Source organism: Equus przewalskii, chromosome 2 (genome assembly GCF_037783145.1).
Source record: "Equus przewalskii isolate Varuska chromosome 2, EquPr2, whole genome shotgun sequence".
In the NCBI taxonomy this organism is placed as follows: domain Eukaryota; kingdom Metazoa; phylum Chordata; class Mammalia; order Perissodactyla; family Equidae; genus Equus; species Equus przewalskii.
This window is the reverse complement of record NC_091832.1, coordinates 11,145,682-11,173,323: the sequence shown is the minus strand read 5'-3', so window position 1 is coordinate 11,173,323 and position 27,642 is coordinate 11,145,682. Positions and strand designations below refer to the sequence as shown.

General features: G+C 36.1%; 1 protein-coding gene across 8 annotated transcripts in view; it reads right to left on the bottom strand.

Annotated features, from left to right (window-relative positions):
* The window catches only part of STIL (STIL centriolar assembly protein), a 54,543-nt gene that overhangs the window by 15,102 nt on the left and 11,799 nt on the right, over positions 1-27,642 (bottom strand). For 4 of the 8 annotated variants that reach the window (XM_008541773.2, XM_070592726.1, XM_070592757.1 and 1 more), the window contains 8 exons: positions 26,321-26,404; positions 24,657-24,743; positions 19,351-19,501; positions 17,921-18,030; positions 13,907-14,009; positions 11,807-12,775; positions 6,420-6,585; positions 2,438-2,669 (listed from right to left, as the gene is read on the bottom strand). In XM_008541773.2, coding sequence (XP_008539995.2) covers positions 2,438-2,669; positions 6,420-6,585; positions 11,807-12,775; positions 13,907-14,009; positions 17,921-18,030; positions 19,351-19,501; positions 24,657-24,743; positions 26,321-26,404 — 1,902 coding nt within the window. Of the gene's footprint in view, positions 1-2,437; positions 2,670-6,419; positions 6,586-11,806; positions 12,776-13,894; positions 14,010-17,920; positions 18,031-19,350; positions 19,502-24,656; positions 24,744-26,320; positions 26,405-27,642 lie in introns of all 8 variants that reach the window. The other 4 variants (XM_070592733.1, XM_070592738.1, XM_008541766.2 and 1 more) reach the window with 1 other exon arrangement.

Below are 27,642 nucleotides of genomic sequence, written 5' to 3'. Positions count from 1 at the left end.
AATCAGACCAGATGTTGGGAGGAATCCCAGAGAAGCACCAAAACTACCATGGACAACACTGGTGATAGTATTCAATCCAAATCAATACATTATGTTGAACAGAGATTAGATTTACATCTAGTTATGTGTTGGAATCAACAGAGCTGATTAATTGCCCGAAAATGCAGTTAACTGCATTCTATCAATTAACTAAGATCTGTTTCTGAAGTTAAAAACAACAATGGATTGGAGATTTTTAAAGTTCTGACCTAAAAATTACTTCAGGGGGAAAACCCCCATAATTCTAGAAAGTAGTCTACTGTTTACAGAAGTAAGTCAAGGAGGATAAATAAGGATAACCACAGTTCATTCCTCTTTGTTCTCAGTTTCTATAATTACTCCAAATAAAATGGCGACTTTTCTTGAGGCTCACCCCAAACTGCTCTTCCTAGCAGTGAACATTTACGAAGTAGCTAACATGGGGAACCATACATTGGGTCAAGTTCAGAAGATAGAGAAATGAATATGATCCCAATCCTGTAGGAATTCAATCTAGTGGGAGAGACAGGTATACAGATCTTTTTAATACACTGTGGAACATAGTACACATACTTAATTGAATTATATGATTAAAACATATACTATAGGGGCCTGCCCGGTGGCGCAGTGGTTAAGTTCGCACATTCCGCTTCAGCGGCCCAGGGCTCACTGGTTTAGATCCCGGGTGCGGACATGGCACTGCTCAGTAAGCCATGCTGTGGTAGGCGTCCCACATATAAAGTGGAGGAAAATGGGCATGGATGTTAGCTCAGGGCTAATCTTCCTCAAAAACAAACAAACAAAAAACATATACTATACTGAGGAAAGGACAAAGGTTTCTCTCTAGTTTTCTGGAGGGGCATGTTTATTGTTTTAATCACTATTATAATCTGAATAATTTAAAATGTCAGATATTATCATAAGGCTTATAATTTTAAAAAGTAATCGACTGCCTGCCTGTCCCATGCCACCCCATCACCAAATTCACGCCTTTTAATTGTTTCATGTGATATTATCCTGTAGTGTTTTACACCTACACTATTCCTCTACCTTCAAAATTTATTCTACCCCTGATCCCTTCCACCACTTCCATCACAAGTCAAGGCACCTTCATCTCACTTGGTCTTTAGTCTACTAACCAGTCTCCCTACTTCCACTCTTAACCCCTTTCAGTTCAGTTGCCACAAACAGCTAGAATGGTCTTTGAAAAATGAAAAATCACATTATACTACCCCATTGTCTAAAACCGTCCTCGGCTTTAATAAACAGAGAATAAATTCAAAACTACTTTCTACATCCTACAAAGCCCTACATAATTTGCTCCTGCCCATATCTCTAACCACATTTCCCATGCTCTTCCTCATAGTCATTATGTCTAGCCACAATGGCTCTCCTACTTGTTTCTGGAACTGTCAAGCTCATGCATACCTCAGGGTCTGCACTCGCCATTTCCTCCACCTGGAACACTCTCCTCTGGATATTCTCATGGCCAGCTCCTTCTCATCATTCAAGTCACTGCTCAAATGTTACTCCCTCAAGGAAAGCTTCTTTCACCACCTACTTAATATATCCCCTCGCTCCCATGCTGTCATCCCACTTTCACTTCACTTGATCACTCTTATTTTCTTCAGAGCAGTTATCACTATATGAAATTATATTATTTACTGTTTATGTGGTTACTGTTTGTCTCTAGAACTCATGAAAATTCAATGAATCAGAAGCTTTGTCTACTACTGCTCAATCTCTAGGGCCTAGTTCTGTGGCAGCACATAGTAGAAGCTCAAAGAATATTTGCTGAACTTGTTTCCAAATTTACTAAAGATCTAAATTACTTTGGAATCCTTATTTTATTTAATAGAAAATTGCATAATGAAAAATTTCAAACACAAAGAATAAATACGTCATTATATACAATCAGTTTTAAAAATCACCTACTCATAGTCAGTCTTATTTCAATTATACCCCTAGCCATTTCATCTTCCACCAGGTTATTCTGAAGTAAATCTCAGATAACATTTCATATGTAAATATTCAGATTGTATCTCTCAAAAATAAAGACTTTTATATATATATAATTGAAATAGGGGGAATCTTTAAAACTTTACAAAATTCAGGACCCCGTCTCCATATGGCACCTAGTGTTATCAGAATCTCTATGGTGAGATCTGAGCACATGCATTTCTGAACTTTTCTTCAGATGTTCTGATTCAGCCAGACTGTCACACATTTAATTATTGACATCTGGGAATGGTTCCTGGAAGGCTAAGAATTGTCAATTACATAAGAACTATATCAGGAAAGACATCAATGAAAATACTATTTACAAGACAAATAGTTTCTGAGTTAGAACACCAAAAGAATGACAGAATCTAAAAAGAAAAAAAGAAGTAGGATGAATACTGAATCAAAGAGACCTTACTTGGACACAGAAAGTTGCTGGTTAAATTCTTCTTCCACAGCAACGTTGCTCTCTTCAAAACTGGGAATATCAACTGCTTTCAATGAAGATGCACTACCCGGAGTACTTGTGACTTCATTATTAATATCAACAGAAAAATTCATGTCCTCACTGGAAATCTTGGTGTCATCTTGCCTCAGCTGAGATTCCGGCTCTGGGTCATCACCTGCTGTATTCCAAAACAGGCTGGCACCTGGGGGTGAAGTGATTTAATAGATACTGAAACAAATATTCAACTATAAAAATAATTCTCTGACAAATCTTTGTTAAGTAAGATTAATATATTATTTTAACACAATCACCTGTAACTGTTTTCAGATTATATTTCCTCAGAAATGCCATGAAGAGGTAAGTAAAAGGTGACAAGATAGAAAATTGGGGTACAAAGGGAAAGGGGACATTCTGAGCCCTGCCTCTTAAGAGGTATGGCTCTCAAATGATGTGCTTTACATAGTAAAGTTCTGAATACAATTTTGGGGGGGGGGATTGTGTGTATGTTGAAAATTGTTGTTCTGAAAAACAGGAGAAATATACAAAACACAAAACGCTAGGCTCTCTGATTTTGATCCTTAAATACAGTATTTATGAAACTAAATTAGGAATGTAGCAGACATATGTAAATCAGGCAGGTATTTAAAAAATCAAACGTTTCCCAAACTTTATGGATCACCCGTGCAATTATTTGCAGAATTATTTGCATGTATTATTTGGTTATTGCTTTTCTTTAAATCAACTCACTTTATTTTTACCTAGCTTCATCATTTCTGTGAATTCACAGATTTGATGTGCTAATTACATTTTTCCAATACTCATAAGAATAAATATATCTACAAAATATAAAATATTCATCTGTATAGCACTCCAAATCATCTTTTGAATCTGAGCGGTAAGCATTCCACAATTCGAGAAATACTGCTATATATAATGATTCCAAGAAAGTTAAAACCAAAAAGTAAATCCAACTCAAATGCTTTCTACTTTGAGGTCAACTTGAGTGACTTTATGAAAATAAATTAATAAAAGCATGATTTAATTTTGTATTCACTCAACATTTTTTTTTTAAGATTTTATTTTTTATTTTTTCTCTCTAAAGACCCCAGTACATAGCTGTATATTTTCAGTTGTGGGTCCTTCTAGTTGTGGCATGTGGAACACCGCCTCAGCATGGCCTGATGAGCAGTGCCATGTCCGCGCCCAGGAACTGAACTGGCATACCCTGGGCCACCGAAGCGCAGTGCACAAACTTAACCACTTGGCCACAGGGCCGGCCCCCCTATTCACTAAACATTTAAAAAAAAATTTTTTTTAAGGACAATTTTGAAAAAGTTATGTAAGTTCTGCTACTGTTCCTGAATACATATTGATATGTATCTTTAGAGAAATAGGTAGTATTGTAGAATATACTTCTAAAAGCCATTTAGGGGGCCAGCCCGGTGGTGCAGCAATTAAGTTTGCCTGTTCCGCGTTTCAGCAGCCCCGGGTTAGCCAGTTCGGATCCCGGGTACAGACATGGCACCGCTTGGCAAAAGTCATGCTGTGGCAGGCGTCCCACATATAAAGCAGAGGAAGATGGGCACAGATGTTAGCTCAGGGCCAGTCTTCCTCAGCAAAAAGAGGATTGGCAGCAGTTAGTTCAGGGCTAATCTTCCTCAGGAAAAAAAAAGCCATTTAGTTCAAATGATTATTAACAATTCTTTTCTGCATATAAGTAATAACTGAATATGAATATATGAGGTTTCAAAATATTTGAATTCTATGTATCATGCTTAAAAACTCGTTTCAAATAATTTCAGAATTTATCAGTCTGATCATGTGAATGACTTCATTCAATTATCATTTATTTGGCACACTATGTTTTAGGCATCATGTTAGGCAACGAGATACAACGGTGAATAAGGCAGTATTCCAGATCCCAAGAGCTTACAGTCTAGTGAGAGATACAAATGATAAGCAAATGTAATACAGTAAGTACAGAATTTTACAAGAGGACAGAGGAGGAAACTGTACTTTTTGGTGTGCTTATTTAGCTCCCAATACCCACAGCTCCTTTACCACCACCCCTCTACAACACACACACACAAACACACACACACTTTCTCTGGGAACTATCACCTCTGCACTTAGCAAAGGTGGGGCTCCAACAGATAGGTTCCTATTACATGCTTCTCAAACCCCTTACCACCAAACCAGGGATTAAAACCTAACCCAGACTAGGCCATTCAGATTCTCTGCAATTTGAAACGGGGACTGAAGGATAGTAACCTGATTTGTGTACCTGGCTAGAACTGTATAACACATAAACTTTGGAGCTCTGGGTGAGCTATATTTTGAAATGCAAAGCAGTGAATGCAGACTGCAGACAGAGTTGAGTAAAAACAACCATGTAGAATAACTGAATAGTCCTAAAAGTATTGCAGTTTCTAGTTCCAGCTTTTTCCTCAAGTCTAGCCCCATTCTCGGCCTTGGTTTTCATGAACCATCCACATATCCTTCCAGTAAATTCCCCTTCCTTGCTTAAATTAGTTCAGAGTGGTTTATGTTACTTGCAGCCAAACAATCTTAACTGAGTAATACCTGAATTTGACTTATAAATGTACATGAGGTTCTTGTTATCCTCCTTCCTTTCTCCCCTCCACATGGACAATTTAGATAATACATGTGTTCAGCAAAAGAATATATGTAAAAATCTGTCTTCCTTCTTTATTCTTCTTCCTAAATTTTTATTCTCCTGGCTCAACTCTTCATCTGCTACTTCCTCAAGTCTTATGTCATCAACCCACCTCCACTCTTCTGACATATGAGTATCAGTATCTACATTTCCAAAAGTAGCTCAATCTCAGCAAGTATCTAGACTGAACTCATCTTCTCTCCTCTACTTCTCTAACTTGCCTTCCCTTGTCATTCAGATTTAAAATCCTGGAGAAACATTCATTCTCATCTTTAATAAACCTCTAATTTTGGAATAATTCTACATTTACAATGAAGATACTACAGAGAGTTCCTGGATACTCTGTACCCAGTTTCCCCTAATGTTAACATCTTACATTACCATGGTTTTGATTTTTCAAAATCAAGAAACCAATATTGGTACATTACTATTAGCTAAAACTCCAGACTTTATTTGGACCTCACCAGTTTTTCAACTACTGTCCTTTTTCTGTTCCAGGATCCAATCCAGGATGTCACATTGCATTTAATGCTGGAGTAACTTTTGAATTCTATCTCTTCCAATTGCCACATCCAATTAGTTACCAAATCTTATCAACATCCTACATGACTCTTCCTCTTCATTCTTATCACCACCACCCTATGTACTAAACATCTTGCTAGACCCTGGGAAAACAAAGATGTCCTTGAAGATCTCATGGTCTGGTGGTGAATAAACATGTAAACAAATATGTCATTTATATTATTAATTCATTTTTTAAAAGGCCTTCAATGTTGCTTACCAAATGAAGTAGACATGCATTGTGAAAGATGTAGTCAAGGTTCTCCATAACATAGTAATGTAGAGTACTAGACAACTCAGACCCCTGTATTTTCTCACCAAGTCGATACTATTTTCTCTACCCAATCTGTTCTGCCACCTCTCAATTCCACCTACTAAAAGCCTCATACCCTTCAAGAACTAGAATCAATAACACTGCGCAGATAAAACTTCCCCTGACCCCTCAAACCCACAGATGACTTCCCTTATTAGAATCGGGTTCCACCTGGGAAAGCAGCACAAACAAACAATGTGTTATGTGCTTTCATATCTGTTTTCAAGTATAGTTTTACCTTGAGAAAGAGTAAAATTACACAAAGACTTAAACAACTTATACTCTCATCACCTTGGCTTTCGTTCTACTGGTACCATGCACCAATTTCAATGTAAAAATTTAAAAAGTAGATATGAAAAGCATTTTTAAAAAATTTCTTACAAATAAAAAAAGGAAATTACCTGTGCTCACAGCAATGCTTACACTTTTTCTCATGTGCAAATCAGGGGAAGACTGTGCTTCCATGGAAACCAACTCCATTTGGCTTGCAGCTTGCACCGTGTCTTCAACAGTGGTTGTCTTAAGGGAACAGGGCTGCAAAGACTGTGCTTCCAATAAACGCTGAATCTGTATCAATTAAAAACACACTTTAAACTGACAGTAAAGTAATCAACTAAATTGGCACCAGAATTTAAAAATGAATTACAAGGTGCCCCAGTTATAAATAACTTACTTTTACCCATATTTTCTCACATTTCAACTAGATCATACTACAAAACTTATTCAATGGAGAAAATCATTATCATTCATCAGTAAAAAGTACTTATGTGAGCTAATGGTAAATTTACAAGTGAAAACATATAGGCGTTTAGATGAGCATTCATATATTGACACAAACAGAAAAGTCTCAATGTTAACACTTCAAACCAACATTTTATTCTTCTTTCACTTACAAGATAGGAGGTATGCTCTAACTTTATTTACCAAATATTGAAAATGTTTTACACAAGATTCTTTTTATAAAGGTTAATCAGAATTGGCCATGTTAAAAGTGGAAATATTAATAACAGCAGCTGACACTTACTGAGTGCTTCCTGTTTACAAGACTCTATACTAAGAGCTCTTATGTATGATTTTGAAAACTCCATGATGAACGTACTACTATTAACCACACTTTACAGATGAGAAAACTTGAGGCATTAAAAATAAACTGATTTGCCAGGTCACATAACTAACAAGTAGCAAAACTGAGGTTCAAATACCAAAAGCTTCCCCTCCTTCTAAAATTGAGATATAATTCACACGCCATAAAATTCATCCCTTTAATGTATACAATTCAGTGGTTTGTATATTCACAAAGTTTGCAACCATAACCACCATCCAGTTCCAGAACATTTTCATCAACCCCTGCAAAAACTCAGTACCCATTAGCAGTTACTCTCCGTTGCCAGTGTCCCGAGCCTATGACAACCATTAATCTACTTTCTGTCTCTACAGATCTGCCTATTCTGGACATTTTATATAAACAGAACCATACAATATGTGGCCTTGTATCTTGCTTCCTTCACTTAGCATAATGTTTTCAAAGTTCACCCGTGCTGTAGTACATAACAATACTTCATTTCTTTTGATGGCCAAAAAACATCCCATTGTAGGAGGTGTCACATTGTGTTTATCCATTCATCAGTTGATGGTCACTGGATTGTTTTCACCTTTGGCTATTATAAATAACATTGCTATGAACATCCATGTATAAGTTTTTGTGTGAGCATATTTTTTCATTTCTCTTGGGTACATATCTAGAAGTGGAAGAGCCTCCCTTTTAAATACTGCAATTTTCTATTTCCCTACAAATTATATTATTGTGTTCAACTCATCTCATTAATTTTAGTGGATTAACTTTATTAATATAGAAAAATAAGTATCATCAATAAATTGTTAAGATCAGTAGAAATATAACCTGCTTTAATAACACAAAATAGTATATGTACTTTAGTGGTTTAGAACATGGGCTTTGGTGTCATAAGGACCTAAGTTTAAATCCTACTCTGCTACCTTTTGGAAAAGCTATTCAACCATTATGAGCTTCAACATTACCTAAAACTAAGGTAGTCGTGAGGATTAAGAGATAAAAATAGTTGCAATTTGTTGAATGTTTACTATAGCCAGGTCCTACACTAAGCACTTTATGCATATATATTAACTCATTTAACCTTCAAATCTACATATAATACTAATCAGTGTTCCCAATTTACAATGAGAAGAGCGCGGTTTAGAGAGATCACATAGGCAACACTTGACAAAAGACATTATATATTATACTTACCACATATATACGACAAAGAACCAATTTTCTTTATATAACGAGCTCTTTTAAATTAATTAGAAAAAGACAATAGAAAAATGACTAAACACAGAGTTTATAGAAAGAAAATACAAGTGGCCAGTAAATAATAAAATGATCAACCTTGTAACAATACAATGCAAATTTACAGTTTCTACTTATAAGACTGATAATAATTTAAGAGTTTGATACGCCCAGTATCAGAGATGTGGAAAGTTTTGGAGAATTGGTGTAACCTTCCTAGTGGCGATTTTCACTCATTCAACTTACAAAACACGTATTAAGCAACTATTACAAGTGAAGTACTACACAAGGTGCTAAAGAATACAATGATGAATCTTGTAAGCTCCCTCCCTAGAGCTCCCTAAAGACAAAAAACAAAAACATCTAACTAAGGCCTGAATGAGGAGAAGCAGCCAGCCATTAGAAGAATCAGAAGGATGTTTCAGGCAAAGGGGACTTAAGGCAAGCCTTGTGGTAGATATGTGGAAGAAGGGGGTCAGTAAGGAAAGGAAAAACAGACACAATTTTTAAAGACTAAAGTGGAAACATGTTCATGTTTTTGAAGAACAAAAAGCACACTATTGCAGCTGAAGTGTAGTAAACATGGAAGACAGTGGCAAGAGATGAGCTAGGAGAGGAAGACAGAAGCTGAATCCAAAGGGTTTTGAGGGCAAGGTAAGGAATTTGGATTTTATTCTAATTGCAATGGAAAAACATTGAGAGTTATAAGCAGGAGACCTATGACCCGACTTGAGCTTTAAAAAGATGGCTGTGGTGTTTCCAACTGCAGGAAACAGCAGGGGACAGTACTCGAAGGAGTGTGTATGGATAAGAGAAGACAATGGTTTCAATTAGAGTGGTTAGCAGGAGAGAAGGTAAAGAATAGTTTAAGATGTATCTAGAAAGTAAAACCTGGGTTGCTTTTTTTTTTGGTGAGGCTTGTCCCTGAGCTAACATCTGTGCCAATCTTCCTCTATTTTTCGTATGCAGGATGCCACCACAGCACAGCTTAATGAGCAGTGCATAGGTCTGCAGCCAGGATCCAAACCCACAAACCCCAGGCTGCTGAAGCAGAGTGTGTAAACTTAACTACTACTCCACCGGGTTGGTCCCAAAACCTGGGTTTTTGAAACCTAAGATTTTGGCCTGACCGATGGGGTTAAGAAGTGACGTCATGAATTGAGATAATAATAATGAAAATAATAGTAACCGTTAACGTTTATTGAGCACTAACTATATGCCAGGCACTATTCTAAGCCCTTACCTAATAACTCATTCAATATTTAGGTCTCAATAAACATATGTATATTCTTATTTTGGGGATGAGAAAACTAGAGTCAGAGAGGTAAAGTAAGATGGCATAACTTAGATCATAGCAAAACTGGATCAGTACCCAAGCAGCCTGGTGCCAGAGCCCACTCGCTTAATCACTACACTAAAATGAGACTTGGAATACTAGGAGAGGAAGAACTTTGGGTAGCTTTGAACATTTACAATGTGTGTTCTTTGATTTCCCACTTTATTTCTAGGGATCTATGCCACAGAGATACAGGAACAAATGCAGGGAGACAGGAGTGTACGAATGTTCAATGTTGCATTGTTTGCCATAGCAGAAACTTGAAACTGTTGAAATAATCTATAGGAAACCAATTAGAAAATTTGTTTTATATCATTATAATGGGATTTTATGCAGAATAAGATAATTCCATATATGCTTATATAGAAACTGTGTTATAAAATTTTTTAGAAATTTTAAACAAGATGGTAACCTAAAAAAAAGGAAAAAGAATTCACATGAGCAAAATATATTTATCATAGATGCGTTTTTTACATCATATTTTGTATTCTCCCAAGTATAATGATTCATATAATCTAGACTAGAGCAGCAGTCTATAATTTACATTTTAAGTACATAAATGCCAGGTAACTAAGATTTCTAAATAGCTTAAGAGCTTTTTAACCTCTGTAAGCCTTTATTTATTTTTTTTAAAAGATTTTATTTTTTTCTTTTTTCTCCCCAAAGCCCCCCAGTACATAGTTGTATATATTCTTCATTGTGGGTCCTTCCAGTTGTGGCACGTGGGACGCTGCCTCAGCGTGGTTTGATGAACAGTGGCATGTCCGCGCCCAGGACTCGAACCAACGAAACACTGGGCTGTCTGCAGCGGAGCGCGCGAACTTAACCACTCGGCCACAGGGCCAGCCCCTGTAAGCCTTTTTTTTAAAAAAAAGGAAATAAATGACAAACATTTCTTTTCAAAGTGAAATATTTAGCTACATTAAAATTTTTGTCAAATGTTTATAATGATTTGTTAAAATCCAACTTATATTTTACAATTTCAAAGAATTTACCTTCTTAATTTAAAAAAGAGCAAGCTAAATTTTTTCTCAGGTGACCTATCTAAACCATTTTTAAGAGAATTTGAAAAATGTGATTGTCTTTTTTAGTTTTTTTCTTAAACACCATGACTCTAAAACGAAATGTTTTTAAAAAATCACCTGTATATATGCCCATTATACATATATTTGTGTAGTTAAAGGATCATGGAAAAAATATGAAAGAATATATTTCAGGTTGTTTCCATTGGTACAATGGAAAGGAACGAGGGTGGGGATTTGTGGTAGATATGTAGAAGAAGGGTGTCAGTAAGGAAAGAAAATAAAAGGGACACAATTCTTAGACTAAACAGTGCGAGGATATAATTAAGACTAAGAACTTTGCCATAAAGGCCTGAAGAAAGGAAGCACTTCAGGATAAAAGGAAGGAAACAAGTCTAGTATAGATCCACAGAAGAGGCTCTAGAACTATTATGTACACCAGCTAAAGATCAGTATACGTACTGTATGGTTAAGAAACCACAGCTATATCAGAATCCATTGTGCAGGCTTTATATTAACTTGTATATAAAAGGTTAGCACATTTTATATAGACTTTTCATTAGAGGCAAAAAATGAAATAAAAATGCCATTGTGTTGTAGGTTAGGCTACACACAAGACAGAGCCAAGAGAAGGCTTGCTTTCTAGTCCTGGTTCTACTCCTAACTAGCAATGTGTCATTGGGTAAATTTTCTCTCTCATCCTCATTTTAATTATCTGTAAAACAACAGGGACTAGAATTCAGTTCCCAAGGTTCCATCAGTTCTGACATTCTACAATTCTACTCCATAAAATGTAATTACTGAAGAGTTGCCAGTTATTTTTTTTTTTTTGAGGAAGATTAGCCCTGAGCTAACATACGCCACCAATCCTCCTCTTCTTGCTGAGGAAGATTGGCCCTGAGCTAACATCTGTGCCCATCTTCTGCATTTGATATGTGGGATGCCTGGCACAGCAGGGCTTGATAAGTGGCCAGGTCCACACCCGGGACCCGAACCAGCGAACCCCAGGCCACCGAAGCAAAGCATGCGAACTTAACTGCTGAGCCACTGGACCGGCCCCCAGTTATTTTTAATAAACTATATTAATACCAAGAATTAACAGAACTAAGAAAGCTAGCAAACCTGTGCCTGAAGTAGTCTCAGCTGTCTGTCTTGTTCTGTGAGGAACCTATACGCATCCGGAGATAGTCCCATCATTCCATTATCTGACCCAGTCTTGGGTGTGTGCATGCATACTGCACAAGGCCGTGGGTTACATGAGTCCACATGCGAAGGGAGTCTTGCCACAGGCGATGGTTCTACATTGCCGTGGGGAGAACAACCACCCATGCTTCCCTGAGGTCTCAAGGCTATAGGACTACTGGAAGAATAGAATGCATTATGGTACAGAGCTGGACATCCGTTTGGGTGAAATAGTGAGTGTTTCTGAAGGGCTTCAGACTGGAGGTCTTGAACAGATCCTACTGTATTCATTCCTTGACAAGAATTTATTGGACTATATTGAACATGGCCATGATGCTGACAACAACTGCAAACATTTGTGGAATAGTAAGATGGTGTGGGGGGAGTCGGTATCTGAAGTTCCATTGGTCTTCCTGAATTATGGGGTGAAAAAACAAAATTGTGTGGGTAGGTCTGAGAGGCAAGAGAAGACTGCCTGGAATTAAATGTGGAGGATCTTAAAGGATACTCTTCTTTGTGTACATTTCCAGCAGAAACTGTTTGAAGCTTTTCAGATGTATCAGGAGATGGCCCATCAAGAGAAGATGGTTTAACACTGTTCCTGATATGGGGGTTCCCTTTCTTACAGACAGATGGCTGTCTTACTTTGCAGTGTCTCAAAGGAGCAATGCCCTGGTCTAAATGATTTGGTAGCTCTCTCAAGGAAGGCTCTCCAGCTTCAGCTTCTGGGTTGTGTTTCTCATCATAAAGCTGGGGTTGCAACGGCTCCAAGTGTTCAGAGTGGTTAATCAACAAAGGAGGATTTTCATTATTCACCATTGCCAATGGGTTAGGCAGAGGGTTTGATTCTGTGAAATTGCCATCCAACACAAGTGAAAGTTCAGGAACCGATGGTTGGATCTTAGAGATCTATAAATGGGAAATAAACGAAAAAAAACCCAAGTATTTTCTAGGAGAAGCATGTATTGTTTCACTTTCATTAAACTAGTATTTCCCAAATTATATCTAGTTACTTATTAAAAGGTGTTTATTCTTCATTTAGACAGTTGACAAATATTTTCTAGACATATTCTATGTGATAAGCACTAGGAATACAATTGTGAGCAAAATAACACGGTCCTCGCCCTCACAAACTCATTTAACGCTGGAACTTCTTTTACTGAAGCACTGACTAATGCTGCTTAGATCACAGAATACAATATGGGAAACTGTTTTACAATAGACTTTTTTCACCCCCCTCTCTGCAAAAAAAAATGATCACAGGCAGGGTGTTTCAATAGATCTAGTAGAAAATGATGTTTCTGCATCTTAAATAACAAAGGATCTTCCAATTAATATTTCAGAATATTTTTCTAAGTGAAATTATTCAGTGTTACTCTTTTTTACTGATACCAACTAAAAGAGTTGGAAGTGAGCAGAAAAGAGTAAACAAACTACTCACTGTGATTCATTTGGTTAGAATTTGATATTAATTTAAAAAAATTTTTTCTCATTCATTTTTCTTCTAATAAGTAATTAGTCTAACTAAGGCACAACAATTGTAAAATAACCTACTGGTTGGCTGCAATCAAAAAGTTATGAATTATGACAGGGGTTATTAGCAATCTCCAAAAGCAAGTAGGATGTTTTCTCAGCATATGGTAATAAGAACCAAAGTAAAGCTCCGGTGATAATATAGAATGTTAAGTCTATACGAGTTAAGAGCACCAGATTCTGAAACCAAACCTCCTGAACTCCAGCTTTCCTACTTACTAGTTGTGTAATCCTGGGCAAGTAACTTAACCAATCTGTGCCTCAGTTTTCTCTGGGAATAAGAATTCTATGTATTTATTACAATATGTGTATATATGCACATATATTATTACATATAATTATATGTACCTGTGAGGAATATATATAGATATAGATAGCCAGACATATCTTAGAATGAAACAAATAAGTTTTGAGTAGTATTATTGAGTACTTTAACATGAAAAGACTTTTATGTTTCTAACTACAAAGGTGAGTTCCTTATAAGATCAGTGATACCTTTTGACTTACTGGATGAGGACTAGGAATTGGTCTTGGAGAAAAGTCTTCATCTTCAACACCAGAGTCGTGATCATTTATTGGCATTTTCCCTAGAGATGACTTTTGAGAGGACCTAAAGAGGAGAGGGAAAACAAGAAAAGTCTTCAGTAATCTAGTGTTCATTTGTTGTTTCTTTTTGAAATTGAATAAAGTCCTTTAATATGTCACGGTAGTAGCTGGACCATTTAATTAGTATCTGACAACCACAAATTATTTTCTTTTTTAGGCCAATGTTAGTTGCCCAGGAAAGCTGGCCCAGTCAGACTCATGCTTAATAAACTACCCCCTTTGTCTGATCACGGCAAGTTTAATTCAGTTATTCTTAACATCCTAATAAATCAACAGTTACTGAGCATCTTCTGTAGAACCACTTTGAGGAATGTAGAAATAAGTAAGACACAGCACTTGCCATCACAAAATTTATAATCTGGTGATAGAGATGTAGACTCACTGTATTAAACATGCTGCATGAAACACTCACTGTGCTAAAAAGGAAAATCAAGTAAGGAATCACGTTGTCCTATGTCCTTTTATCTGTGATGGGAAAATACTTTGAGACATTAATTGAGGCACCTCCTCCCATCTTGTCAGTGGTAGTAATTGTGTCACAAGTGGCATGCCCCAATAAAACATAGAACAATTCTGAGTGATGGTACTGAGTTTCAAAAGCTGAAATTAGAGTTTAAGACTAAAATTTGGAAGACTATATGCATCAGGTCTTTTTGCATCCTAAACTAGATCCTATCTCAATAGGATAGGTTAGGGAAGAGGAAAGAGAAGCCACAAGAAAGCTAAGAGAGCTTAGACATTAATAGAATTCCTAAGAAAGGGTCCTGCATCCTATCTCCCCGGCAGGGAGAATAGAAACCCTCAGGTAGATCTGGAAGATCTAACAGCGGAAGAAATCTTTGCCCCAAACACTGGTAGTCTAGAAATGTAAACACTCCCAGAGCTCTTTCTGTGCCAAAGTGCTGCAATGAAACAAACAGAATGTCTGCATGGTTTGCACCAGTCCCACAGAATTCTCCCCCAGCACCCAAGAATGACATGGAGAGTACAGAATGATATCACATGTGCTTCAGAGCAGTATGGACATGACACAGAGCGCCAGTGACCTGAACAGGGTAAGGAGGTCACAGCAGGAACCTGCACAAACCTACTGCCAAAGATTAGATGCAAATGAAAACATCTCAGCAGATGGCACCTCGGATAGATGATAATCACGTCACCGACCACATCACCAGTACTGGCACAGCATTCATCCCTCTAAATTACATATAACCTCAGAGGAAAGAGGAAAAATAGACCTTGAATTAACTGAAATTAATTTCTATAACCCAGAATAATGAATAGGGGCTCAAAATAGAAATCAAGTTCAATTACTTTTAAAGAGAAAAGTCACTTTTTTTTGTACACTTGCATTTGTGTCAAGGAATTAATATTTGCTACATACTTACTTATGATAAAAACACACATAAAACTTCCAACATTGAGCAATAAAATCCATTTACGAGCTTTTTTAGCACCCAAGGCAAAAAGAAAAAACTTTATGTTGTATAATTATAATACCAGTTCTCTAGGCGGGACAAACATTTTACTAAAATCTTAAAATAGCTGATCCTTATTAAAGCTTTGGTCAGAGCTGAAAATAGACAAGGTTTCCAAGAACAATGTTAAATAAATTGCAAGCGTTTCTTTAATTAGGCTTTTTCTTCCATAAATATTCAATAAATTCTTGAATAAAGCCTTAAAACTTAAGACAGTGAAGGTGTTCCTGCAGAGCTATAAGAATATAATTTTCTGACGATCTAACCTGTTTCAAAGATAATTTGAAATGCCCAAAGATGGAGAGAGGATACCTCAGACCTAATTCCCAAAACCTGTGAATATGTTACTGTGCATGGTAAAAGGGAATTTGCAGATGTGATTAAAATAAGGCTCTTGAGATGCAGAGACTATCCTAGATTATCCAGGTAGGCTCAATGTAATCACAAGGGTCTTAAACAACAGAGGCAAGAGGGTAAGAGTCAGAGGAGATGTGAGGATAGAAGCAGAGTCAGAGAAAGAGATCTGTAGATGCTATGCTGCTCGCTCTGAAGATGGGGTAAAGGGCCACCAGCCAAGAAATGGGGGCAGCCCCTAGAAGCTGGAAAAGGGAATAAAACAGATTCTCCACTAAAGCTTCCAGAAAGGATACAGCCCTACCATCACTTTGACTTTAGCCCCAAAGACCCATTTTGGACTTCTGACCTCCAGAACTGGAAGATGATAAATTTGTATTATTTTAAGTCACCAAGTTTGGGGTAATTAGTTGGAGCAGCAACAGGAAACTAATACAGACACAGTCATAATTCCCATTTTACAGATGGGATACTGATGTTTACAACCAGAACTTGAATGCTGATATGTCTGATACCATAATCTGAGCTCACAACTATTACGTTACACAGCCTCTATAAATAGTTGGCATCTATTTTAAACTTGTATCATAGTTAATTTCCACCTGTAGAATGAAATGTTAAGAATAGATGAATGAATGCTACAAAAAAAGGTCAAGACATTTTCCCAATAATTGCAGTAATCTATAATGAATCTTATACCTGCTTCTTTCTCATGCAAGATACTAAAGAGACAGCATTAAAGGGGTCCAAAGACAGGTTAGAGTCAAAAAGTTGAGAGAAGGACAAATCAACTGCTAGGGCATGTTAAAAAATAACAATATTTTCCGAACTACTAGTCAAAGAATAAACCAGCATTCCAAAGTAACTTTTAAATGAGGTTATTAAATATTTGGCAAATATTTTGAAGCTATTAACTTGGGTATTTATTAGGATTGTGTTTAAGAGCAAATAAATGGGTATGAAAAGAGATGGAGATGAGAATAAAACAAAGGAAAAGCTTTTTTAAAAAGAAAAAAAAATATTTGGCAAATATTAACTTAAATTAATGGACCTCTCAAATAATATGGAGAACATTCAACCCTCATCACTGGACTATAAATTTCATGAAGGAAAAGATTATGTCTCCATCTGTTTTTAATACCACCATATCCCCAGCCCTCAGTACATTATCTGGCACAAAGTGGAATAAATGAGAAAGCTGGAATAAGGATAGGAAGAGTTAATTTTACGTCAATTTGGTTAGGCCACGTACACAGATTTTTGGTCAAATTATTATTCTAGATGTTTCTGTGAAGGTATTTTTTGGATAAGATTAACAATTAAATCAGCAGACTCTGAGTAAAGCAGATTATCCTCCATAATGTGGGTGGGTCTCATCCAATCAGCTGAAGGCCTTAATAGGACAAGACTAACCTGCCCAAGAAGAGAACACTGCTAGCAGACTACCTTTGGACTCTAACTGCAACTCTTCTCAGCCTGCTTGCAGATTTTGGACTTACCAAGCCTCCACAGTTGCATAAGCCAATTCCTTAAAACAAATCTCTCTCTCTCTATGTACATACATCCTGTTGGCTCTGTTTCTCTGGAGAACTCTAATACAAGGGAATGTCTTCTTTGCCACAAAAGGTATATACTGACCCAAAAAGTCACAAGCCATCATTTAATATTCCCCAAGTATATTTGCTTTGAAAGTTTTAAAACAATTTCTTTTTTAGATAGAGAAATTATTTTTTATAATAGTTTATGTGATAGGTCCAGGTTTAAAACTATAAGAAAGGGAAGAATGAACAGAAGGCAAACTAAACAAAATCAGGAGTCTTCTTCCTAAGCCAGATAATTTCTTCACAAACACTTTTTTCCCCCATGTAATAAATCAACTCAAATAAGAACCATATTAGAGTTGTCGCTTCATTAAAATTATTGTCCAACTTCCAAATATGAAGGAATGCATTGAAAGCAAGGACACCCATGGTACAAAAGATACACAAATAGTTTCATCAGAAAGAATTGGAGAGTTAATTACTCATCAAAAACTAATGAATGTAATAAAAAACACGCACGATAATAAAAATATATCTTTTACCTCTTAATTGAAAGATTCTTGGAAACTTTATTGAAAAACTCTGTTTCTGCATTTTGGCATCCAGGACTCAGTTCAAAACAGACTGGATTTTTGTCAGAAGGTTCAACATTCTGAAATGAAGTAGGTCACACTTTGAGATCTGACTTAAATAAAAATACCAGTGAATTCTATCTAGATGAAAAGTATCTCTGAAACACTGGGGAGAGGGGGGCCTTCTGATTTCTATAACTGTAACTTGCATTTTTTTATTATTACTTTTTAAATTGAGATATAATTGATGCATAATATTATATTAGTTTCAAGTACAACATAATGATTCAATTCGATATTTGTATATATTATAAAACATTCATTATAAGTCTAGTTAAGATGATCCATCACCATACAGTTATAAATTTTTTTTCTTGTGATTAGAACTTTTAAGATCTACCCTCTTAGCAACTTTCAAATATACAACATAGTAGTATTAACTACAGTCACCATGCCGTACATTACATACTCAAGACTTATTCATTTTATAACTAGAAGTTTGTACCTTATGACCACCTTCACCCATTTTGCCCACCTCTCACCCGCCCCCGCTGCTTCCTACAACCACCAATCTGTTCTATGAGCTTGTTTTTGTTTTAGATTTCACATAAAAGTGAGATCATACAATATTTGTCTTTCCTTGTCTGACTTCTTTCACTTAGCATAATGTCCTCAAGGTCCATACATGTTGTCACAAATGGCAAAATTTCCTTCTTTTTTATGGCTGAATATTTCACTATATATATACATATATATACACCACATTTTCTTTATCCGTTCATCCCTCGATGGACTCTTAGGTTGCTTCTGCGTCTTGACTATCGTAAATAATGCTGCAATGATCATGAGGGTGCAGATATCTTTTCAAGTTAGTGTTTTCATTTCCTTTGGATAAATACCCAGAAGTGGCATTGCTAGATCATATGGTAGCTCTATTTTTATGTAATCTTCTTTTTCAAACTGTCCATTTCCCTGCTACATAAATGAAATGTAAACTTAATTACCTATATTATGTAACTCACTCAATAACCAAAGATTCAGTTAAAATAACAACTTTGAAGTGAGGATATGATCTAAAGAATAAAGTAAGTAAATGATATATGTCTCTAACATAGAAATAAATTATTAGATCTCATGTAAGATGATTGTATTTATAATTAAAATACAAAAATTTGATTCATGAACTGATACAACCTATAAACGAAAGAAGGCACAAAATAAGATCTGAGTATAAACACATGGTTATTTAGAGGTATTCAGTATTTTTGTAATAAAATACAGAATTTTTTTTATTATTGGTCTAAGACATTCCTATTTTAAAGCGTAAAGACCATTAGGTTTAAACTGCTAATATGCAACCCTAAACATTCATTAATGTGCTAGGTAATCAAATCACTTACTTTGAAAAGATGTAGTGTTTCCCTGCTGGTTAGTAGCTGGAATCGAAGGTCAGATAACCTGCCATCGCAAGGGAGGCATTCATAAAACTCAGGATCCTTATGTGTCACAGAATAGAGAACAATAATGAAATTTCCAGATTCTGAAAAAACCCTAGACAAAAAATTGCCGTTTAATTAAAATTTACCAAGGATAATAAGAGTACACTTAAAGAACTCTATGTGAGTCTCTCAATCTAGTTAACAGACTGACTAAACAGTCCAATTTTTAGAAGAAAGCTGGGGAGCAAATTTATGCTTATTTTTTAATGTTACTGATTTTTAATTTTTAAGACACATTTTATTATGAAACATATCCCTTGTAAAAACTTCAAATAAAACAGAAATGTCTAAAATAGAAAATGCAAACTACCCCACACCACGGCCCAGTTTAGTGTATACACTTCCCGAATTTCCCCCTAGGCATACACAAACATTTTATACAATTTAACAAAAACAAGGCCATACTATACACACAATTGGCAACTGCTATTTCTTATCTATCCTGGATTTCTTTCCATATCACTATTATATATTATACCTCAGACCTCCTTATTCTTTTTTAGTGACTATTCAGTATTGCGGTTTATAGATGTGCCATTATTGACTTAGCTAGAGTTCTAAAAATGGATATTTAAATTATTTACAATATTTCAATTACAAACATTGATAAAGTGAACATTCATTTTATTACTCACCATATGACTCAACAAATATTTGTAAAGTCATCAAGAGTCCTGAAAATATATACTAAATTATTTTAAACACTTTTAGTAGTTGTCTCTACTTAGTAAAACGTGGAATGAAAAATAATTTGGGAGGAGATACATTACGCTACTAACAAAACCAAGCAGTGGAGATCAGGGAGGCAGAATGCCTACTGCTCAATTCCTCTCTCTAGAGTCAGACAAGACTACTGCTCGGAAGGCTGTAAAGCAGCGACCTAAGCTATGCGGAGCAGTGCTGACTCCTCTCTGGTTCAGAGGGTGGCGGTAATTACAGAGTTCAGGTATCAAAGAAACTGCCTAATGCTTCAACTGAACACAGACTAACAGAGAGCTTCGAGATTAATTTTACCAAACATTTACTGTCAATAATAAACTAAAGCAAAACCAGTTGTTGATTAAAAAAAAAAACTTAATTGTACTAATACACTAAAATGAACATTTAATTTCTATTTTATTGCAAATAAAACTAATTGCCTTGTAAAGTTGAAATAAAGTGTAAAAAGTAGAACTGTAAAACGATCTGAAGAAAATACAAGAGATTTTTAATTTCAATGAATACTCCTGGAGTGGGCAAATCCTTTCTAAGCAAGACAGAAAAAGAGAAAAAAAAAGTCTGTTTGGGAAAAATATCATTAACCAAAGTTAAGTGAAATGACAATCGGGGGGAAAAAAATCTTTGCCATATATACATACGCACACACATACAGACATACACACACATATTTTTATAATATATATTTATACATATAAAATTTTTGCTATATACACTTATTTTTATAAATATATTTCTATCTTTTACATATTATATATTGTGTATATAGAGAGAGTGAGAGAGTTCTTACAAAGCAATGTGAAAAAGATGCAAAACCCAATAGAATAATGGCAAGAAAGATGAATAGGAAGCTCCCAGAAGATGAGATTATAAAACATTGGAAAAGACCATGTTCCATCTATCAGATGGGCAAAGATCAAAACTTTAATAATGGCCTTCTGGTTCCCTCTTTGAGGTCTTGCTACTCTTCCTTCTCTCACTCCTCTCCGGCCACACTGGCCTCCTTGCTTGTTCTTTTTTTTTCATGTGTGGAACTGTGCATTTCTTTTTCTTTATTGAGTTCATAATAGTTTACATCAATTTGAGGTTTCAGTTGTATATTACTTCTTGACTGTCACCGCATAAGTGCTCCCCTTCACCCCCTGTGCCCAGCCTCCACCCGCCTTCCCCTAGCAACCCCTGAACTGTTTTGATATTCCATGTAATTGTTTATATTCCACATATGAGTGAAATCATCTGGTATTTGTCTTTCTCAGACTGGCTTATTTCGCTTAGCATAATTCCCTCTAGGTCCTTCCATCTTATTCAAATGGGATGAATTTGTCTTTTTTTCTGGCTAAGTAGTATTCCATTGTATATATATACACCACATCTTCTTTATCCAATCATCAGTTGATGGGCACTTGGGTCGCTTCCATGTCTTGGCCATTGTGCATAGCGCTGCAATGAACATAGGGGTGCATATGTTACTTTGGATTGTTGATTTCAAATTGTTTGGGTAGATACCAGTAGTGGGATAGCTGGGTCATATGGTAGTTCTATTTTTAGTTTTTTGAGGAATCTCCATACTGTTTTCCATAGTGGCTGCACCAGTTTGCATTCCCACCAGCAGTGTATCAGGGTTCCCTTCTCTCCACATCCTTTCCAACATTTGTTATTTTCAGTCTTCGTGATTAGAGCCATTTTAACAGGCATGAGGTGGTATGTTATTGTAGTTTTACTTTGCATTTCCCTGATGATTAGTGATGTTGAACATCTTTTCATGTGTTTATTGGCCATCTGTATATCTTCTTTGGAAAAAGTTCATCTCTTCTGCCCATTTTTTGATTGGGTCATTTTGTTTTTTTATTGTTCATGTGTGAGTTCCTTAAATATTATGGAGGTTAACCCCTTGTCAGATATATGATTTGCAAATATTTTCTTCCAATTGGTGGGTTGTCTCTTTGTTTTGATTCTAGTTTCTTTTGCCTTGTAGAAGCTCTTTACTCTGATGAATTCCCACTTGTTTATTTTTTCTTTTGTTTCCCCTGTCTGAGAGGACATGGTATTTGAAAACATCCTTTTTAGTTCGATGTCAAAGAGTGTACTACCAATATTATCTTCCAGGAGTTTTATAGTTTCAGGACTTCAAGTCTTTGATCCATTTTGAGTTTATTTTTGCGTATGGCATGAGATAGTGGTCTATCTTCATTCTTTTGCATGTGGCTGTCCAGTTTTCCCAACATCATTTATTGAAGAGACTATCTTTTCTCCATTGTATGTTCTTGGCACCTCTGTCGAAGATTAGCTGTCCCTAGATATGTGGTTTTATTTCTGGGCTTTCAGTTCTGTTCCATTGATCTGTGTGCCTGTTTTTGTACCAGTACCATGCCATTTTGGTCACTATGGCTTTGTAGTACATTTTGAAAACAACGGATTGTGATACCTCCAGCTTTGTTCTTTTTTCTCAGGATTACCTTAGCAATTCGGGGTCTTTGGTTGCCCCATATGAATTTTACGATTCTTTACTCTATTTCTGTGAAGAACGTCATCAGAATTCTGATAGGGATTGCACTGAATCTGTAGAGTGCTTTGGGTAGTATGGACATTTTAACTATGTTTATTCTTCCAATCCATGAGCACCTCCTTGCTGTTCTTGAAGATGAAGGCGATCTTTCACCTACAGCACTTGCACTTAATGTATCCTCTGCCTGGGACACTGCTGCCAACACCACATGGTTTACTTCCTCACCTCAAGTCTTTGCCTCCCTAACCACTCTATTCAAAATTGCAACTCTTAACCTGCCACTACCATCCAGACACACAACATCCTCTTCCCCTGCCTATTTTTCACCACAGCATTCATCACCTCGTAAAATAGTATTTATTTTACTTATTTGTTCTGTTTACTGTCTACTTCTGCAGGGTCTTTACTGTGTTCACTGCTTATCCCCAATATCATGAACAGGGCTTGGCACATAGTAGGTACTCAGTAAATATTTGTTCCACAGTGTTAGTGAGGGGATGGAGGAAACAAGCACTCTCAAACACTGTTGGAAGGATTATAAATTGGCAGACTTTGAAAGGCAATTTGGCAATATCTATGCAAATTTAAAATTACATACTCTTTGACCCAGAAAAACCACTTTTAAGAATTTATTCTACAAATACACTAGTATATGCACACAAAAATGTATACACAAAATTGTGTGCAAGAGAAAAAAAGCTTTTAAAAAGCTTTTTTAAAAAAAGAGAAAAAAGTTTTTAAAATATAGTATATATTATTTACTGTTCAGTTGTAAAATTGTATATTAAATCTGTACATGCCAAACTGTAATGCTCTCGAAGGTATAATGATACAGAGAAAAAAGCACCATACAGAAAAGTAAGAACAGTATGCTCCTATATGCGATTTAATTTTTACATGCCAGGGGAGGGTGATATTTATCTATGCACTGAATATTTCAGGAAGGAAGCACAAGATTCCACTAACAGTGATTATCTCTGGGGATAGGGTCTGGGGAAATGGGGTGGAAGAGAGACTTATTTTTATTACGTATCTTTATGTATGTCTGATTGATTACCATGTACTTGTAATGCCTTTTCAATGAAGTCTTCCTAAAAAGTGAATTATATTATGTTAAGCGAACTAAGCCAGACTGAGAAAACAAACACCAGATGATTTCACTCATCCATGGAATATAAACAAACACATGGACAAAGAAAACAGTTCAGTGGTTACCACGGGAATGGGGGTGTGGAGTAAGCACAGGGGGTGAAGGGGAGCACTCATGTGGTGACAGACAAGAAATAAGGTATAAATGAAATTACACAATGATGTAAACTATTATGAACTCAAAACAAAAAATTTATTTTTAATTAAAAAACAAAAAGTGAATTATAGCCACCCAAGGTAGACAGAAACACACCTTGGAATTTTCATTTAATAGATGAACAAGGTAAGAGGCAAATAGTGGTATCATGTACAAAATAACAAAATTAAATGAAGAATTGAGGTTAGAAATAAAGTTTCCCTGCTAGGTCTTCCCATGCTTGTGCTCTAGCTCCAGAGAGAAAATTAAACACCTTGTTTCAAACGTTCCTTAGGGTCCTAGTGGTAGGACTGTGTAACTTAGTAAGATACTTGTACGGTAACAAATTCAAACTCATTTTCAGCCACTTCACTGAAAATTAATTTATTTATAAAATAAAATACTAGAGTAGATGATCTCTAGGGTTTTTTTCCACTCCTAAAAAGTCTATGCTCTGTGTACAGTTGTGGTTAGGCAAACGAATTCCTTCATCCTCCAAGGAAAGTGCAACCTCACCTTTCTTGTCTGCTTTTATTCTTAATCCTTTAATGTAAGGGCTGTTTTCCTTAATGTGCTTGTTCTTCTGGTTTGTAAGTATTATAAAAGATTAAGGCATTGCATGAATTTTAAATGAGGCCAATAAGACATGAATGGGAGGAAAGATCAAAATAAAATACTACAGAAGAAAATATTACTTACCTTTCTTGAATAGAAGTACTGAACATGTATCGCAAGCAGCAAGCCCATACCTGAGGACTATAGATATGTATAATTCCAGACAGCCAACTAAATGAAAAAATAGAAATTAAAAACTATAGTCATTTACAAATTAATACACTTTAGATTACATTCTTCTCAAGGTAATATGGCAGAGATTCTTGGCATTCACCAGAAACATACTAAAGGCCTTATAAATAAGAAATCTATATACACTAGACCATGCTGATAATTAAGAGGGAGAAAGAAAGATAGATAGACAGACAGAGTGAGTGAGAGCTTCTTTTCTCTCTGTCCTCTTCCACCTGAGATGAAGGGAAAATGAAAAATGCTGGGAGACAAGATGGTTAACAATACAGGTGAAAGTAGGAATCAATTAGAATCAATTAGCCTAGACTGCAAAGAATGGGCTGAATCAGGGGAGAACGAAGTTGGCAGCCTAAAACTACATAGTTATTGAAAGGATTAAACACCATAACATATATAAGGAACCTGAAACACAGAAGACTCTTAGTAGATACTCATTTAGCATCAATAACCCACAGCCAACACCAGGGGCAGAGCAAACAGACTGTAAATAGATTTCATGTCCACAGAACATTTGTGCATTCTTATTTTTTAATTTTGCACATACTATTCCCTACATGGGTTCCCTTCCCCACCAATCTTCCCTTCTATTATCCAAGCACTTAAAGGTCCAGTTCAAGTTTGCCTTCTCTAAGAAAATGTCCCCTATCATCTCTCTTACTAACAGTGCTCACTGTCTATATTGCTCATTGCATAGTAAATCATATGCTTCTTTATGATTTATCTTTCTATGTGTGAATATTTGAATATTTTATCACCTTACTTTGACTATAAATTCCTTGAAGAGATTTAAATCTCAACACAGTACCAAACATAATACTATGCATAGGATAAGCACTCAATAAATACCAAATACAAATTTCTGCCTGAATAATCTGTCTAAATGTCATTAACCACTAACTCTAAAAAGAAAGCCATTAACACTAAGGGGAATTTCTGCAAAATTGTCTGGCGGTGAATTTCAAACATTGTCATTCTGAGCCCTGGCTTCTTCAAGGTGCCTTAAGGAGAGGAGGCAGTGAAGAAGGTTAAAGATACAGGGATCTAAGGCTTCAACTTCAACCAGAAGAATTTAACTTTATCTGTTTTATATATGGGAGTTCTTCCTAAGATTGGGCAAAATCTTGTTTTAACTGATTCTGCTATTAAAATAAGAAAGGTTAAGAATCATTGGCCACGGGGCCAGCCCGGTGGCGCAGTGGTTAAGCGGGCAGGTTCCGCTTCAGTGGCCCAGGGTTCACCGGTTCAGATGCCAGGTGCAGACATGGCACTGCTGGGCAAGCCATGCTGTGGTAGGCGTCCCACATATAAGGTAGAGGAAGATGGGCATGGATGTTAGCTCAGGGCCAGTCTTCCTCAGCAAAAAGAGAAGGATTGGCAGCCGATGTTAGCTCAGGGCTGATCTTCTTCTTCAAAAAAAAAACAATCATTGGCCTTTGTGGCTTTATAAAGTGATCTAAGAATTAATTACACATTCATAGTACAACTGATTCACATGTTAATCATACACATTTGAGTACATATGTGGCTGAGGTTTTCATAAATAATGTAGCACTTACATTCCCACCAATGGTAGAGAATAAACCTTGGGATCAGATTCCAGCAGAAGTAACAATTTGCGTGTTTCATCCATGGTAAGATATCTAAACAGAAGACATTCATGAAAAACAACTGAAAGTACGTACTTTTTACCTAAAAGAGATAATCTGAGTGTTGAAGAAGCATATTTTAGGCAGAGGAGATGATTCAAATGAGTACTTTCTCTCACATATGCACACAAAGATAACAGTTCAAGGAATACAAAAAGACTCCAGTAAGACGAAAAGATTAAAGAGATTTAATATCTTAAAATTTCTCTTAAAATGGTCACTGAAGATTACACACCTTTTACAAAAGTTTTACTCTGAAAAGGGTCAACTTATTTTAATCAAAAGTATTAAAATCAAGGTTGACAATTTCAGAACAAAATAGGTTTCCCTGAGAGAAGTGAATTTCCTGGTAGTGGGAGTGTTCAAGCATCCAGTGACTGGACAAGACTGCAACACACGTGACTTCTCACTGAAGGAGGCTGAACTCGCTGAGGTACAGTAAACCTTCCACACACTGTATTCCTCCAACCACTATTAGAGAACTTTGGAACCATCATGACAGAACCTAAAAGCTCACTTTTCCCTAAAACCTTATGCTACACTTATACTTTGTTATTATGTTTATTGTTGACAGTAAGTTTTAAGGATATGAATAACTACAGTAGAATTGTCAAGAATTAATTTTATGGCTTTAAAACGCAAAAATAAAACAATGCCATTTGTGATATAAAGTCTTGATAGTACCACTGAAGACATATTTTATTGCTATAATAACTCTAAAACACAAAGATAATTAATTTATCAGGCCACGTGACAAGATGATGAAGCCTGAGTTGGCAGGAGATTTATCTATCAACAATGACACTTACACCTGCTTTGAAAGCTCTTCTAATTGACCACCTGACAAATTCCTATTCTTTAAAAGAACCAGCTCAGGCTTTCCAGGATTCTCCCTGGCTATTTGGACACACCTTCCTGCTGTCCCTACACTGTACATAAATCCTCATTATGTTTGCCCATATTACGTTTACACATTAATATACTTAATGGACAGTATGTTTTCTATCTATTTAACTCCAGTGTCTAACACAATACCTATTCCACAATGGATCCTATTAAATATTAGAGTAAAGAAAGAAATGTGGTCAAGGAAAAGTGCAAATGTCACAAGTTAAATAATTCTAGGTAGGAAGGGGCGAGGGGAAGACAGGATTAGACAGAATATTGAACACTCTGGGTTACTACTAGCATGCCAAGGGGTCGTAGAAGGATAATTCAAAGAGAGGTAAATT